The sequence below is a fragment of the Dendrobates tinctorius genome, unplaced genomic scaffold (genome assembly GCF_039654945.1).
Source record: "Dendrobates tinctorius isolate UK_male_01 unplaced genomic scaffold, ASM3965494v1 ptg000070l, whole genome shotgun sequence".
Classification (NCBI taxonomy): domain Eukaryota; kingdom Metazoa; phylum Chordata; class Amphibia; order Anura; family Dendrobatidae; genus Dendrobates; species Dendrobates tinctorius.
The window spans coordinates 47,963,972-47,981,541 of record NW_027361738.1 but is presented as its reverse complement, the minus strand read 5'-3'; the positions used below and the strand labels follow the sequence as shown (position 1 = coordinate 47,981,541).

At 41.8% G+C, this 17,570-nt stretch overlaps 1 protein-coding gene across 1 annotated transcript in view; it reads left to right on the top strand.

Annotated features, from left to right (window-relative positions):
* The window catches only part of ADARB2 (adenosine deaminase RNA specific B2 (inactive)), a 945,686-nt gene that overhangs the window by 818,749 nt on the left and 109,367 nt on the right, over nt 1-17,570 (top strand). The window contains exon 9 of the mRNA XM_073581643.1: nt 17,026-17,194. Within this exon, the coding sequence (XP_073437744.1) occupies nt 17,026-17,194 (169 nt within the window). The remainder of the gene's footprint in view (nt 1-17,025; nt 17,195-17,570) is intronic.

Here is a 17,570-nt window from a genome sequence, read left to right as displayed (position 1 = left end):
ACCTTAATCCCAGCCCTAGCCCTAGCCCTAACCCTAGCCCTAGCCCTAGCCCCTGCATTTTTTTTTTACTTTTTTTTTTTACTTTTTTTTTTATTTTTGTCACAAGATCGCTGCCCTGTGATCTGACTCATAGTAACGCCACTTCACCTCTGATCATCTGTCAGTGTGAGATCAGAGGAGAAGCAGCGTTACTATGTGACAAGATCACTGCCTGGCACATAATAACGCGACTTCTCCTCTGATCTCACAATGACAGATGATCAGAGGTGAAGCAGCGTTACTGTGTGACAAGATCGCTGCCTGGCACAGCTGTGCCAGGCAGCGATCAGCTGTGCCAGGCAGCGATCTAGTCACACAATAATGCTGCTTCACCTCTGATCAGCTGTCAGTGTTAGATCAGAGGGAGAAGCCACGTTACAATGAGGGAGATCGCCGGGAAACAAGCAGCTTTCCCAGCGATCGCTCCCATTGGCTGCTGTGACGCTGACGTCATCGGGACCTGAACCAATCAGGTCTCGATGACGTCGGGGGTCCCAGCATGCATTGCGCACCGGGATCCCCGCGTTGGAAGGTATGTGGGGGTCCCGGGGGGCACAAAACCGCCGACAGTAGATAAACGTCGGCGCTGCACAAAGCCCAGCAAGCGCCAACATTTATCTACTGTGGGCGGTCGTGAAGAGGTTAAAACAATCAGCTGTTATCGGTGTGAGAACTTGGCAGCAAATGTTCAATTGCCCTGCAGCGCCACCACAGGGGAAATGAAGCATTACACAGTGCCGTTTGAAATCAATGTAATGTCTGTGTAATGCAGGACATGCAAGGTCCTCCTGATTGAGAGACAGTCTTTATAAGTAATCTCTACTCTTGAAACCCTCATCTATTAACCCCTTAACGACAGTGAGATTTTCCCTTTTTTGCTTTTTGTTTTTTTGCTCCCTGTCTTCACATAGCCATAACTTTTTTACTTTTCTGTCAATATGGCCATATGAGGGCTTGTTTTTTGCGGGGCGAGTTGTACTTTTGAACAACACCATTGATTTTACCATATCATGTTCTGGAAAGCAGGGGAAAAAAAATTCAAAGTGTGATGAAATTGCAAAAAAAAGTGCAATTCCACAATTGTTTTTTGGGTTCTTTTTTACCATGTTCACTAAATGCTAAAACTGACCTGCCATTATGAATCTCCAGGTCATTATGAGTTCACAGATGCCAAACATCGATAAGTTCTGTTTTATTTAAATGGTGAAAAAAATCCAAAGTTTAAAAAAAAGCGCCATTTTCCGAGCCCATTAATGTCTCCATTTTTCAGGTCATGTGACATGGGCGCCGATGAGCAGAGTTTGTGATGTGCTTCCAGGGCAAGTACATTAAATGTCGCTGTCACAGATTGAACATGTTAACAACAGCTTATGAAATCAGCTGACAGGTGCCGGAAAACATGCAGGCTCAGTGCCGGAGCTCGCATGGTGTGCAGGGACACGACCTTTGACGTATATACACATCAAAAGGCATTAAGGGATTAAAGAAGCACTCCCAGCAAAGTTTTTATTCTCCTAATATTGTCATGGTATGCCTAGGTTACTTTAGGCTAAAACCCCGGGACCCCTGCAGTGTCCCTCAGACTAGGGAAAACCCTGTCTGTCCCTCAACCCAGGGTTTACACTGAAGGTGTGCCTGCCTGGGCCTCCACCCTGTCCCTGTCTCCTGTCCAGCCCTAAGCTGAACCCACCACCCTCCACCCGGTGAGGGGACCAGACACCAGACCCCACAAATACGTATGGACAGGGGTAAAAGAAACACCACACCGTTAATACACAAGGGAATACAATAATGAGCAAGGGCAACCAAATATATATATATAACAGATAGGAGAAAGAACAACTGAGAGATATACTGCACCAGATATCAGACGCTCCAAAACCACCACTGCTGACCGGTATTGCTAGCACTAGGCAAAAGCTATAGTCGGCGACGCCCATAGTCAGGACGGACTATTTAAAGACCAAGGGCGTGGCCCAGCCCTCAGCCAGCATGACAACCTGGTTAACCCTATCCCGACTGGAACAGAATACCCAACAAAGTCCCTGAGCATACTGTAGTGGAATAGGGTATTACCGCTGTCTGCCGGACACCCTGGTGTGAACAGTGTCCGACATGACAAATATATTGCAAATTCAATCATCATATTATATAGTACTGTTGCCTTTCTACCCAGTTAATTATTCTCTTTTCAGACCCGGCAACTTTAATAGACTAGCTTCTAAGCTCTGTGTAGAAACAAGAAGTCTCTTTTTCCTGCAAGAGTTATCATTAGAGCTACAGTGGACTTTGAAGTGATGTAGAATTGTAATTCTGCTGATGACTCGGGGAAAACAGACTTCCTGTTTCTACATAGAGCTGAGAAGGAATCAGTTAGTCTGTGTTTAATGATGTCATAGACCTAATGGAAAAGATAAAAATTAACTGGGTAGAAAGGCAAAATGAGACGTTTTCAGTACAAGTGCTGTATAATATGATGATTGCAATATATTTAGAGGATAAAAACTTTGATGGGAATGACCAAGTCACCTTGGGAGGCTGGGAGTTGTCCAAATCTAGAATTTAGCCCCTTCACGACATGCGCTGTATATGTACTGCTCATGTCAGGTCTCCCCCTTTGATGTGGGCTCTGGCACTGAGCCCACATCTTTTCCAGCACACGTCAGCTGATTTAATCAGCTGACGTGTGCCCGTAACAGCCGTGGGTGGAATCGTGATCCACGAGCGGCTGTTAACAAGTTAAATTCAGCTGTCAATCTCTGGCAGTGGCATTTAACATCATTGTGTCGAAAGCACATCATAATCTCCCACCCATTGGCGCTCGTGATACATGACCACGGGTCGCCGATGGGTTGACATGACAACCGGGGGGCTGAAGAAGACTCTTATGGTTGTCATAGCCGGATAGCTATGAGCACCGACCAGTGGTCAGCACTCATAGCAAGAGAGCATTTCTGTTACACAAAACAGGGCTAAAACAGTGCTAGGTGATCGGAGTGTTCACAGCTAGAGACTATTGACGCAAGCAAGTTTAAATCACCCCCCATTCGCCTCATTCAAAATAAAACAATTAAAAAATATATGAAAAATACATATATTTGGTATCACCGCGTTCAGAATCGCTAGATCTATCAATAAATAAAAACAATTAATCTGATCGGTAAATGGTGTAGCGATAAAAAAATCAAAATGCCAGAATTATGTTTTTTTGGGTCACTGCAACATTGCATTAAAATGCAATAACAGGCAATCAAAACATTTTACCTATAACAAAATGGTACCAATTAAAACGTCAGCTCAGCATGCAAAAAAAAAGCCCTCACTGAGCCCCAGATCCCAAAAATAGAGAAGCTACAGGTCTCAGAAAATTACGCAAATTTTTTATTTATTTATTTTTTAACAAATTTTGGAATTTTTTTTCACCACTTAAATAAAAAAAAATCTATACATATCTGGTATCTATGAACTCATAATGACCTGGAGATTCATACTGGCAGGTCAGTTTTAGCATTTGGTGAACATGGTAAAAAAAAAATCAATTGTTGAATTGCATTTTTTTTTGTAATTTCACCGCGTTTGGGATATTTTTCCCATTTTCCAGTACACTATATGATGGAATCAATGGTGTCGTTCAAAAGTACAACTAGTCACGCAAAAAAATAAGACCTCACATGGCCATATTGACGGAAAAATATAAAAGTTATGGCTCTGGGAAGAAGGGGAGCAAGAAATGGAAATGCAACCACAAAAATGGGCTGCGACATGAAAGGGTAAATGGTTTCTTGATTTTTTTTATGTCATATTAATATCAAGTACAATATTATGCGTGGGCAGATAAAATGTTCATTAACATACATTATTAAAATATAGTTGCATACTGCTTTTTAGTTGAAACACATGAAAAGAAGAGGAAATTATTTTCTGACATAGATTTGATGGGGTAATTACAATAATATATACAACTTTCCATAATTTTTATGACTCATTTCTTAGTTTGAGGTTATTATTTAGATGAACATTCAGAGGTCGCTAAAATAAAGAACCAAGGGAGGAAAACTATTTCTATCCTTAACACAAACAAAAAAAATCCACACTACAACACCAGACCACAATTTTGTTTTTTCCGTAATTTCAACTGCTAAGGCTAGTTTCACACTAGCGTATGGCAGAGCTTCGGAGGGATGCGGACTTCCTCCGTGAAGCTCCACCCACTGCCGCGCCTCCTTCATTCAGCTCCACCTACGTCGGCATGAGGCCTGCGTACCCTATCTTTAGCTTTGGGTACGCAGGCCATGCCGATGTATGCGGATGCCTCCGCATGCATCGTTTTGACGGTGCGCAGTCCTGTGCCGAACACAACGTGTTGGATTTTGTTGCGGTCACCGCACTGTCAAAAAGACGCATGCGGAGGCATCCACATACATCGGCATGGCCTGCGTACCCATTGCTAAATACAGGGTACGCAGGCCGCATGCTGATGTAGGTGGAGCTGAATAGAGGAGGCGTGGCAGTGGGTGGAGCTTCATGGAGGAATTCTGCATCCCTTTGCAGCTCTGCCATACGCTAGTGTGAAACTAGTCTTCATTTACAAAAAAAAAAGATATGAGCCATATTTGAGAGTTTATGATCGGTGGTGCATGAAAAGAAGAAGTGACTGATAAGTGGGGAAAGAAGATTTTTTTTTAATATATATTGAAAAAAATTAAAGCATGGTTACTATGTAAAGGGAATCTGTCACCACATTTGACCTATCTAAACAATTAATATGCGCATACAGGTTATAGGCTGCTGAAAACAGTTCTACCTGTGTCAGATGCTTTCTTGTTGCTGAGAAATCATCTTTTATCACTTTACATAAATGACCTCTTTCAGACTCTGGGGAGAATGCTGCCTCCAGAGATTATTTTACATGAAGGGGAGTTACCAGTGTGAAACAACTAACTAAAACAAGACCAGGAGAAATTAAATTTGTCTTATTGCAAACACATTTTTTTTCAGCTCTCTGAGCTCATCTGTATTGCAACCATATTGCAGCCCTGTCTGTCTGTGAAATGGAAGCTGAAGCTGAGAGGAACCTGCAGAAGAGAGAGCATAGAACTGACATCACACATCACACTGGTAACTCCCCTTTATATTTATAATGAGCTCTGAAGGCAGAGTTATCTTCCAGGCAGCGTCCTCTCCGTATGATTGAAGAGGTCATTTATACAAAGTGATAAAAGATGATTTCTCAACAACAAGGCGTCTGATATAAAGCATACAGGTAGCATTCTGTAACCTGTATTCCCACATTAATCTCTATATATAAAAGTGAATTTATGTATGTATGTGTGAGTGTATCACCAACTAATCACGAAGCATCTTTCATTTCACCAGAGCTGTTCAAAAGAAGCTGAGCTGTGATTGGTTGCTATGAGCAACAGTTTTTCTTGCCTTTGCAACTAATCACTAAGCATCTCTCATTTCACCAGAGCTGGTTAAAAGAAGCTGAGCTGTGATTGGTTGCTATGAGCAAGTTTTCCCACTTGACAACACCTCAGCAGACACTGGCATGGTGGGAGAAATCTAGCATCCCCGGGAACATAAGCTCCCAGCCATTGTCTGCCTCCCAGAAAGGAGCACAGAGCACATGACTGCCATGAATCCCCCCTCCCATGGATCTTTGGTATGCAAGTTAGGGCAAATCCACTCAGCATTTAGGTACTGACCCCAGGCCTTTCTTAAAGGGATCTCCAGTATGGAAGGCAGGGCAAATCCATGCAGTGCTTTGGTTCTGACCCCATGCCTCTCTTAAAGGGATCATCGGTGTGGAAGTCAGGGCAATTGCCTTCAAATGCTCTGGTACTGACCCCAGGCTCTCTTAAAGGGATCTCCTGTACGGAAATTAGGGCAAATCCCTCAGCACTCTGATTCTGACCCCAGGGTTCTATTAAAGGGATCATTGGTATGAAAGTCAGTGCAAATCCACTCAGCACTTTGGTTCTGACCCCAGGCTTTCTTAAAGGTATCTCCGGTATGGAAGTTAGGATAAATCCCTCAGCGCTCTGATTCTCACCCCAGACTTCTACAAAATTAATTATTGGTATGGAAGTCAGGGCAAATCCACTCAGTGTTCAGGTTCTGACGCCAGGCCTCTCTTAACCCCTTCACACCCGAGCCTGTTTTTGCCTTCGTGACCGAGCCAATTTTTTCAATTCTGACCAGTGTCACTTTATGAGGTCATAACTCTAGAACGCTTCAACGGATCCTACTGATTCTGACATTGTTTTCTCATGACATATGGTACTTCATGATGGTGGCAACATTTTTTAGATATGAGTTGCGATTATTTGTTAAAAAAATCAAAATTTGGCAAAAATTTAGAAAATTTTGCAATTTTCAAACTTTTAATTTTTATGCCCTTAAATCAGAGAGTGATATCGCACAAAATAGTTAATAAATAACATTTCCCACATGTCTACTTTACATCTGCACAATTTTGGAAACATATTTTTTTTTTTTTAGGAAGTTATAAGGGTTAAAAGTTGACCAGCGATTTCTCATTTTTACAACAAAATTTGCAACACCATTTTTTTTAGGGACCACCTCACATTTGAAGTGAGTTTGGGGGGTCAATATGACAGAAAATACCCAAAAGTGACACCATTCTAAAAACTGCACCTCTCAATGTACTCAAAACCACATTCAAGAAGTTTATTAACCCTTCAGGTGCTTCACATGAATGAATGGAATATGGAAGGAAAAAATAAACATTTAACTTTTTTTCACAAACATTTTACTTCAAAACCATTTTTTTTTATTTTCACAAGTGTAAAAAGAGAAAATGAACCACAAAATTTTTTGTGCAATTTCTCCTGAATACGAAGATACCCCGTATGTGGGGCTAAACCACTGTTTGAGCACATGGCAGAGCTCAGAACGGAAGGAGCGCCGTTTGACTTTTTCAATGCAGAATTGGCAGGAATTGAGATCGGATGCCATGTCGCATTTGGAGAGCCCCTGATGTGCCCAAACAGTGGAAACCCCCCACAAGTGACCCCATTTTGGAAACTAGACCCCTTAAAGAACTTATCTAGATGTGTTGTGAACACTTTGAACCCCCAAGTGCTTCACAGAAGTTTATAACGTAGAGCCATGAAAATAAAAAATCATTTTTTTTTCCACAAAATGACCTTTTAGCCCCCAATTTTTATTTTCACAAGGGTAACAGGAGAAATTGGACCCTAAGAGTTGTTGTCCAATTTGTCCTGAGTACACTGGTACCCCATATGTGGAAGAAAACTACTGTTTGGGCACACGGTGGGGCTCGGAAGGGAAGTAGTGACGTTCTGGAATGCAGACTTTGATGGAATGGTCTGCGGGTGTCATGTGCGTTTGAAGAGCCCCTGATGTACCTAAACAGTGGAAATCCCCCACAAGTGACCCCATTTTGGAAACTAGACCCCCCAAGGAACTTATCTAGATGTGTGGTGAGCACTTTGAACCCCCAAATGTTTCAGTAAAGTTTATAATGTAGAGGCGTGAAAATAAAAAAATCATTTTTTTTCCACAAAAATGATCTTTTAGCCCCCAATTTTTATTTTCACAAGGGTAACAGGAGAAATTGGACCCTAAGAGTTGTTGTCCAATTTGTCCTGTGTACTCTGGTACCCCATATGTGGGAGAAAACTACTGTTTGGGCACACGGTGGGGCTCGGAAGGGAAGTAGTGACGTTCTGAAGTGCAGACTTTGATGGAATGGTCTGCGGGCGTCATATTGCATTTACAGAGCCCCTGATGTACCTAAACAGTGGAAACCCCCAATTCTAATTCCAACCCTAACCCCAACACACCCCTAACCCTAATCTCAGCCCTAACCATAACCCTAACCACAAACCTAACACCAACACACCCATAACCTTAATCCCAGCCCTAGCCCTAACCCTAACCCTAGCCCTAGCCCTAGCCCTAACCCTTGCCCTGGCCCTAGCCCTAACCTGTGTACCTGCTTTTTTCTTTTTTTTCTTTACTTTTTTTTATTTTTGTGACAAGATCGCTGCGATCTGACTCATAGTAACGCCACTTCTCCTCTGATCTCACACTGACAGATGATCAGAGGAGAAGCAGCGTTACTATGTGACAAGATCGCTGCCTGGCACACAGTAACGTGACTTCTCCTCTGATCTCACATTGACAGATGATCAGAGGTGAAGCAGCGTTACTGTGTGACAAGATCGCTGCCTGGCACAGCTGTGCCAGGCAGCGATCTAGTCACACAGTAACGCTGCTTCACCTCTGATCATCTGTCAGTGTTAGATCAGAGGAGAAGCCGCGTTACAATGAGTGAGATCGCCGGGAAACAAGCAGCTTTCCCAGTGATCGCTCCCATTGGCTGCTGTGACGCTGACGTCATCAGGACCTGAACCAATCAGGTCTCGATGATGTTGGGGGTCCCAGCATGCATTGTGCACCGGGATCCCCGCGTTGTAAGGTATGTGGGGGTCCCAGGGGGCACAAAACCGCCGACAGTAGATAAACGTCGGCGCCGCACAAAGCCCAGCAAGCGCCAACGTTTACTGTGGGCGGTCGGGAAGCGGTTAAAGGGATCCCCGGTATGGAAGTTAGGACACTTCCACTCAGCCCTCTGGTTCTGACCACAGGCTGATGGGATGATGTGGGATATTAGGGGTAGTAGTCCGGTGGCTCTGGCTGACGGGATGATGCGGGATATTAGGGGGAGTAGTCCGGTGGCTCTGGCTGACAAGATGATGCGGGATATTAGGGGGAGTAGTCCGGTGGCTCTGGCTGACGGGATGATGCGGGATATTAGGGGTAGTAGTCCGGTGGCTCTGGCTGACGGGATGATGTGGGATATTAGTGGTCGTAGTCTCATAGAATCATAGAATCATAGAATCATAGAATCGTAGAGTTGGAAGGGACCTCCTGGGCCATCTGGTCCAACCCCCTGCTCAAAGCAGGATTCGCTAAATCATCCCAGTTAGATGTCTGTCCAGCCTCTGTTTGAAGACTTCCATTGAAGGAGAACTCACCACTTCTCGTGGCAGCCTGTTCCACTCATTGATCACTCTAACTGTCAAAAAGTTTTTTCTAATATCTAATCTGTGTCTCCTCCCATTCAGCTTCATCCCATTGCTTCTAGTCTTTCCTTGTGCAAATGAGAATAAAGTTGATCCTTCTACAATGTGACAGCCCTTTAGATATTTGTAGACAGCTATTAAGTCTCCTCTCAGTCTTCTCTTTTGCAAACTAAACATTCCCAAATCCTGCAACCTTTCCTCATAAGACAGGGTTTGCAGACCGGTCACCATTCTGGTCACTCTTTTCTGAACTTGCTCCAGTTTGTTGATGTCTTTTTTAAAATGTGATGCCCAAAATTGGACACAATATTCCAGATGAGGTCTGACCAAAGAGGAGTAGAGGGAAATAATTACTTCACGTGATCTAGACTGTATGCTTCTGTTAATACATCCTAGAATTGCATTTGCCTTTTTTGCTGCTGCATCACACTGTTGACTCATATTCAGTCTGTGATCTATTAGTATACCCAAGTCTTTTTCACATGTGCTGTCACTTAGCCCTATTCCTCCCATTCTATATATGCTTTTTTCATTTTTATTGCCCAGATGTAGTACTTTGCATTTCTCCCTGTTAAAAACCATTCTGTTAGTTGCTGCCCACTTCTCCAGTTTATTTAAATCTTTTTGAATCCTCTCTCTCTCTTCTCTAGTATTAGCTATCCCTCCTAGCTTTGTGTCATCAGCAAATTTAATCAGTTTACCCTCAATTCCTTCATCTAAATCGTTGATAAAGATGTTGAACAATACAGGGCCCAGGACAGAGCCCTGTGGTACCCCACTTGAGACATTCTTCCAACTGGATGTGCAGCCATTTACGACCACTCTTTGGGTCCGATCACTAAGCCAGTTATGAATCCACCTAACAGTTGCCTTGTCCATTCCATACTTAGTCATTTTTTCAATAAGGATTGTATGAGAGACTTTGTCAAATGCTTTGCTGAAGTCAAGATATACTATATCTACAGCATTTCCTTGATCCACCCAATCAGTAATACCATCATAGAAGGAAATTAAATTAGTCTGACATGACTTATTAGTTACAAACCCATGCTGACTCTGTTTAATCACTTCATTCTTATCCAGGTATTGACATACATGTTGTTTAATAATTTGTTCAAAGATCTTTCCTGGTATAGAAGTCAGACTCACCGGCCTATAGTTGCCTGGGTCCACATTCTTCCCCTTTTTGAAGATAGGAACAACATTTGCTCTTCTCCAGTCTTCTGGCACTTCTCCTGTTCTCCAAGAATTTTCAAAGATTATGGAGAGGGGTTCAAAAATTTCTTCTGCTATGTCCTTCAGTACTCTGGGGTGTAATTCATCTGGACCTGGAGACTTGAATACATTTAGGTTAGCTAAGTGTTTCCTCACTATCTTTCTGTTTATAGATATCCTGGATTCTTCTATTCCCTTAATAGGACAGTGAATAACAGTTGATGTTACATTTCCTTTCTGAGAGAAAACAGATGCAAAATAGGAATTTAAAAGTTCAGCCTTCTCAACATCCTGTCTTACCATTTCATCATTTTCATCCAGTAAAAATCCTATAGCATCTTTGACTTTTCTTTTACTTTTGACATATCCCCAAAATCCTTTATTATTGCTTTTGACATCTCTTGCAAGCCTCAATTCATTTTCAGCTTTAGATAATCTGATTTGTGCCTTGCAGGTTCTGCAGACAGCATTATATTCTTCTTTAGATATGCCTCCTTCTTTCCATTTTATAAACATTTTTTGCTTCCTTTTTAGCATGTGCTTAAGTTCTGTGTTCATCCATCCTGGTTTCCTTAAATGCTTCCTATTCTTCCCTCTTTTCGGAATTGTTAACAACTGTGCTTTGAGAATTTCATTTTTCAAGATTTCCCATCCTTCCTGGACATTTTAGTCTGGTGGCTCTGACGGGATTATGTGAGATATTAGGGGTAGTAGTCCGGCGGGTGTGACGGGATGATGTGGGATATTAGTGGTAGTTGTCCGGTGGCTCTAGCTGACGGGATGATGTGGGATATTAGGGGTAGTAGTCCGGCAGCTGTGACGGGATGATGTGGGATAATAGTGGTAGTTGTCCGGTGGCTCTGGCTGACGGGATGATGTGGGATATTAGGGGTAGTAGTCATGTGGATTTGACGGGATGATGTGGGATATTAGGGGTAGTAGTCCGGTGGCTCTGGGTGACGAGACGATGTGGGATATTAGGGGTAGTAGTCCGGTAGCTCTGGCTGAAGGAACGATGAGGGATATTATAGTGGATGTGGCTATGCGGAGTGGGCGGGGCTCTACACTCAGCTTTATATATATGTAGATATAATCATTATAAATTGTTATAACTAACCGTAGTTAGATACTATGCCCGGGCAGCGCCGGGCTCTTCAGCTAGTAGTTTATATAGATCAATTGTGGTGGCAGATTCCCTTTAGGTTACAAAATCATAATGCCACCAAACCTAGTACAATAACAAAGAATTATTAAGCATCTATAGATAATATTTATGTGTGTTATATTTTTATTTAAAGATGGAAAATGGGCATAAGGATTGACCAAAACAAAACTTGATTTTTCCAGCTTTCTAATATACTCTCTTTGTAAGGCCCCTTCACACGTCCTTGTTTCCGATCCATGTATCCGATCCGGTATTTTCAAATGTACCGGAGACAAGTACACACACGCGCCTATTATAATCTATGGGACTGCACACATGTCTGTGTTTTTAAACGGACCATGTGTCCATGTGACCCATAAGTAGACATGTGCATTTTATTACAGCACACGTGCAGACAGATAACATAAGTGTGACATCCATGTGCGTGGCATATTACACGTACCGGAATAGGGTGCAGAATAGAAATGAAAGATTTTTAAGTGGTGAAGATGTGCAAAGATAGATAGATATCAATGAGATAACTAGTGTTTTTCATATGTAGCTTACTGTACATAGATTAACCTAATAGATAAAAAAATGATGTGGGGTCCCCCCATTTTTGGTAACCAGCAAAAGTAAAGCAGAAAGCTGTGAGCTGATATTATCAGGCTGGAAAGGTCCATGGTTTTTGGGCTCTTCCCAGCCTTAAAACACCACCTAAAGCCACCCCAGAAGTGGAACATCACATTAGATGCACCAATTCTGGCACTTCGCCTTCACGCTTCCTAAATGCCCTGGTGTGTTGGCACTCAAGGAAATGGTTCTTGGGGTTGATGTCAGCTGTGAATTGTCCCAAAACACATCAGGCATTCCTGGAGAACATGAGAAGTCCCAGAAGTTTGGAGAAGGGCAAATGTTGTCCCTATCTCCAAAAAAGGAAAGTAGATGGAGCCAGGAAATTACAGGCTAATGAGCCTTACTTTTATGCAACAAAAGATCTTTGAACAAATTTTTAAACAGCATTTATGTAAGTACTTGCATAAGAATACAGTAACTAACCAAAGTCAGCATGGGTTTGTAGCAAATCAGTCATGCCAAACTCATCTAATTTCCTTCTATGATGGAATCACTGACTGGGTGGATCAGAGAAATGTGGTAGATATAGTATATCACAACTTGAGCAAAGCATTTGATAAAGTATCTCATACTATCCTTATTGAAAAAATGACCAATTATGGAATTGACAAGGCTATGATTAGGTGGATTATACTGACTCAGTGATCATACACAAAGATTGGTAATATAAATGGTTGCACATCCATTTGGAAAGAGTGTTTCAAGTGGGGTACTACAAATATCTGTCTTGGCCCCAGTATTGTTAAACATTTTTAGAAATCATCTAGATAAGGGAACTGATGGTAAACTAAACAAATTTGCAGATGATGCAAAGCTAGGAGGGATAGCTAACGCTAGAGAAGACAGAGAAAGGATTTAGAAGGATCTTTATCAGCTTGAATAATGGAAAGCAACTAATAGAATGGTATTTAACAGGGAGAAATGCACGATTCTACATCTGGGCAAGAAAAACAAAAATTACATCTACAAAATGGAATGAATAGAACTAAGCAACAGCACGTGTAAGAAAGACTTGAGTATACTAATAGATCACAGACTGCACATAAGTCAACAGTGGGATGCAGCAGCAAAAAGGCAAACACATTTCTAGAATGTATTAATAGAAGCATAGAGTCTAGATCATGTGAAGTAATTATGGTTGGCAGCAGATTATTCAGGATACTCTCTAAGTGTGTGACAACAGAGCTTCTTTAATCAGGAGCAAACAGGAACAATATGCTTACTAGATCAGAAATAAAGCATTTGTGTGTCTCTATCTGTGCATCATCTACAGCAGGCTGCTTCTCTCATACAGAGACACAGGAAAAACAAGTTTGTTCTAACTTTATAAACAGCATACAAATCTAGCAACTAAACACTCATAGACAGGAATGGAGTTGTTGCACCAAACATATAGCAACAATTATCCTCCTATACTCCTCCTTTTTATCAGGTCTCATCTGGAATACTGTATCCAGTTCTAGGCACCACATTTTAAAAAAGACATTGAAAAACTGGAGCAAGTTCAGAGAAGAGGCACCCGGGTGGTGAGCCGACTGCAAAGTATGTCCTACGAGGAATGATTAAAGAATCTTGGAATGTTTAGCTTTCAATAAAGAAGGCTAAGAGCAGACTTAGTAGCTGTCTACAAACACCTAAAGGGATGTCACAATGTGGTGGTGTCATCATTATTCTCATTTGCACATGGAAACACAAAAGCAATAGAATGAAACTGAAAGGCAGAAGATGCAGATTAGATATTAAAGAAAGAGTGATCAATGAGTGGAACAGGCTGCCACGAGAGGTGGTGAGTTCTCTTTCAATGAAAGTATTCAAACACAGACTGGACAGACATCTGTCTAAGATGATTTCCTGTATCCTGCATCGAGCAGGGTGTTGGACTCCACCCATGAGGTCCTTTCCAACTCTAACATTCTATGATTCTATGATAAAGCCCTGGTGTTAGTTATGGATTAGTGTCTATCAGACACCCTCATTACTAACCCAGTATTAAAAAAGAAAACATATAAATACATAAAAAATACACTCTAATTAAATAAACACTTCCCCACACTTTCCCTGGTTCACCAAATTATTAATTAAAAAAATCCCACACAGGTCCGACATAGTCCAGCGATTACGATGTAGTCCACAAATTGAAAGCTGAAAAGCATAAAGACAGACAAATAAAAACAAGACACTGTCCCTCGTTCACCACTCTATTAGAAAAAAGTTCCCAACATAAACCAGCACTTCCCACGTTGTTCTCCAAATTCGGCTCAGGTTACTGACATCACCGCTCTTCACAGCTGCTGGGCCACATGAAGCGCAGCATGACCAGGTGACTTTATTGAACAGTGATGTCAGTATTTGTAAGCCAACTTCAGGAGAGTGTAAAAAATACAGAAGTGGTCATGTGTTGCTCTTATACTTTTCCTATGACTGTTCCCCTCCTGATTTTAGACTACAAATACTGATATAAAATGCTGACCAAATACTGTTGTGTGAAATTGGCATTAAGCTGTTTTTTACATGCCTGACATTCACAGTATGATTACATATCATGATGACGCAACCAGCAGCGTGAATCCTGCCTATGAGGCAGTTGAATTCAGGTCAGGAGACCCATGGCAGGTCTGAACATCTTGATATGCAAGCAAGCAGGTGCTGGCAGCCATTGTTGGAATGCAGGCAGGTATTGGTGGGCACGGCTGATATGCATGCACACAACAAGTATGGGCAGACAGGTACAGGGTACAGGACAGGGAAACTGGCAGGTACTAGGGACCTGAGAACTAGCAAGTGTGCAGACTACTGACATAGCATGTTCCTCAGGCTCCTGCCAACAGGTGGAAGTGTCTTAAATAATAAGTGTCTCCCAGCCATTGGCTTGGTACACTTTAGGACTTTAGGAGTGCTGTCCTTTTAAGAGACCAGGAGCGCGTGCCCTAAGCACAGTGCCTGGGGATCTGCAAGCAGTGTACAGACCCCAGGCAGCATGGGAAGGAGGAGGTGGTGTGGGACAGGCATAGCAGTGGTAATTGAGTCAGTGTCCCTGCCAGGGGAGGGAGGAAGCATGTAAGGACGCTGACACCACACATTGTAAGTTTAAATAATAATTTTTATTTAAGTAGCACCAACATATTCCGTGTTGCTTTACAGTTTCACAGTTTCAAACACAACAGTCATAAGTAACAACGTTAGCAATACAATAATTAAAGCAAAATAAGACGACCCTGCTCGTGAGAGCTTACAATCTACAATTAGGTGGGGGAGATACAAATTGCAGGTGTGTATTTACAGTGATGGTCCAGCCATCTTGAGGGAATGGGGGATAAATAGAGATAGTGAATGGGCTACACACACACACACACACACACACACTTACACATAAAATGACGTTGACCAGGGAATGATAGGCCACTCTGAACAAATGTGTTTTGAGGGAGTGCCCAAAACTGTGCAAGTCGTGGCTGGTCCTAATTTCTTGGGGTAGAGCATTCCAGAGGATTGGCGCAGTGCGGGAGAAGTCTTGGAGTCAAGAGAAGGAGGTACAGATTAGTGCAGAGGTTATTTAAAAGTCATTTGCAGAGCGCAGCAATCGGCTAGGCCGATAGAAATGAGGGAGGAGATGTAATGGGGTTCTGCACTGTGGAGAGCTTTGTGGGTGAGAACAAGTACTTTGAACTAGATCCTGTAGTGAATGGGCAGCCAGTGTAACGACTGGCGAAGAGCGGACATGTCTGAGTACCGATTAGCTAGATGGACGACACTGGCTGCTGCATTAGGGATGGACTGGAGAGGGGAAAGTTTTTTTAGGTATAAAAAAACAGATTCAATGTAGAAAAGTCAGAGGTTTTTCATTTTTTTGCATAACCTATATTAACAGATAATATACCGTAAATATAATTTGTGTGTTGCGAATTGAAAAACTTCAGCTCATCTTGCAAAGAACACGATCTCATATTGTATTTACTTGGGAAAGGTGAAAACAAAAAAGTTTTCTTTGGTCGTCTGAAATACATCATCAAATTTTCCATCAGCCAAAGGATTATGTTTCAATTTTTGTAACATACAAGTGACTAACCATTCTAGCTTATGTTCAGACACAGTGGGATCTTTCTAGTTAAGACACTTTTATATTCGTCAAATGCGTGCACAATGTGTGTATATGCATGCCCAACGTGTAAATGTACGGTACTTATAGTGTACAAGAATGTACATAATATTAATATACATATATTTTTTATATACCGTATATATTTAAAAATTACGAATGGAGGAAATTAAAACAAGACATTTCTTTCTTTGTACAAAATAGTACTATAACTGATTGGAGGAACTCAAGCCATCGAAATATCTATAAGTCTGTATTCAAATAAGAAAGCCACATAATTAGATAACAAAATATATGTTTACTCACAAATCACCGCGCCAAAATACAAAAATTACATTTAAAAAATACATAAAAAGATGGAAGCGGAGGAGCAAAGAAATGATGAACTTGGAATGAAGGAAAAATATACAATTGATAAATAGATATGAAAGTGCACATACCAGTTAGTAACCAGATGCCTTGAGTTATGTACATATTTTCCGTGTGTATATAGTATGTTTGCCTGATGTGAATAATGTGTATGTATATAGTATGTGTGTATGTGTATGACAGAGGGAGGGCATATATGCTGTACAGGGGCCACTCGTTGTCAGTGTCCGCTCCAGTTCTTGTCCTTAGGTTTTGCTATAACGTACTTGTACAGGTGTAATAGAGGATGGTGAAATTGGGACGAAAACACTGTTTTCTGTCTCTGATTGTATGTAAGAATGTTCCCATTTTCTAAAAGTAAACATTTTACCAATGGCATGGGATTAAAAAAACATGAAACATATCGCAAAATATTTTGACTAAATCTTAAATGTGTCTTTTCTTTCAAGTGAACAAGTGCAAGCACATAGTGAGGAAGTTTCGGGGTCATCTGCGTACAAAGATAGAGTCTGGGGAAGGAACGATTCCAGTTAGGACTCGACCTGCAGTACAGACGTGGGACGGTGTCTTATCGGGAGAGCAGCTTGTCACGATGTCCTGTACAGACAAGATTACTAGGTAATTATATATTAAGAAAATTCCATATGGAAATATACTGTATGTATAAGCCGACCCGAGTATAAGCCGAGGCAGCTAATTTTGCCACAAAAAACTGGAGAAACTTATTGACTTGAGTATAAGCCGGGTATGCATTGTCCCCTCATCTATATCCTGGTATGCATGGTTCCTCATTCCTATCCATGTATGCAAGGCCCCCTCATCCCCATCTTTAAATGCATGGCCACCTCATCCCCATGCTGTTATGCATGGTCATCTCAGCCCCTATTCTGTTCCTCATCCTTATCCTTGTATGCATTGTTCCTCATCCCAATCCTTGTTTGCATGGCCCCTTCATCCCTATCCTTGTTTGCATGGCCCCTTCATCCCTATCCTG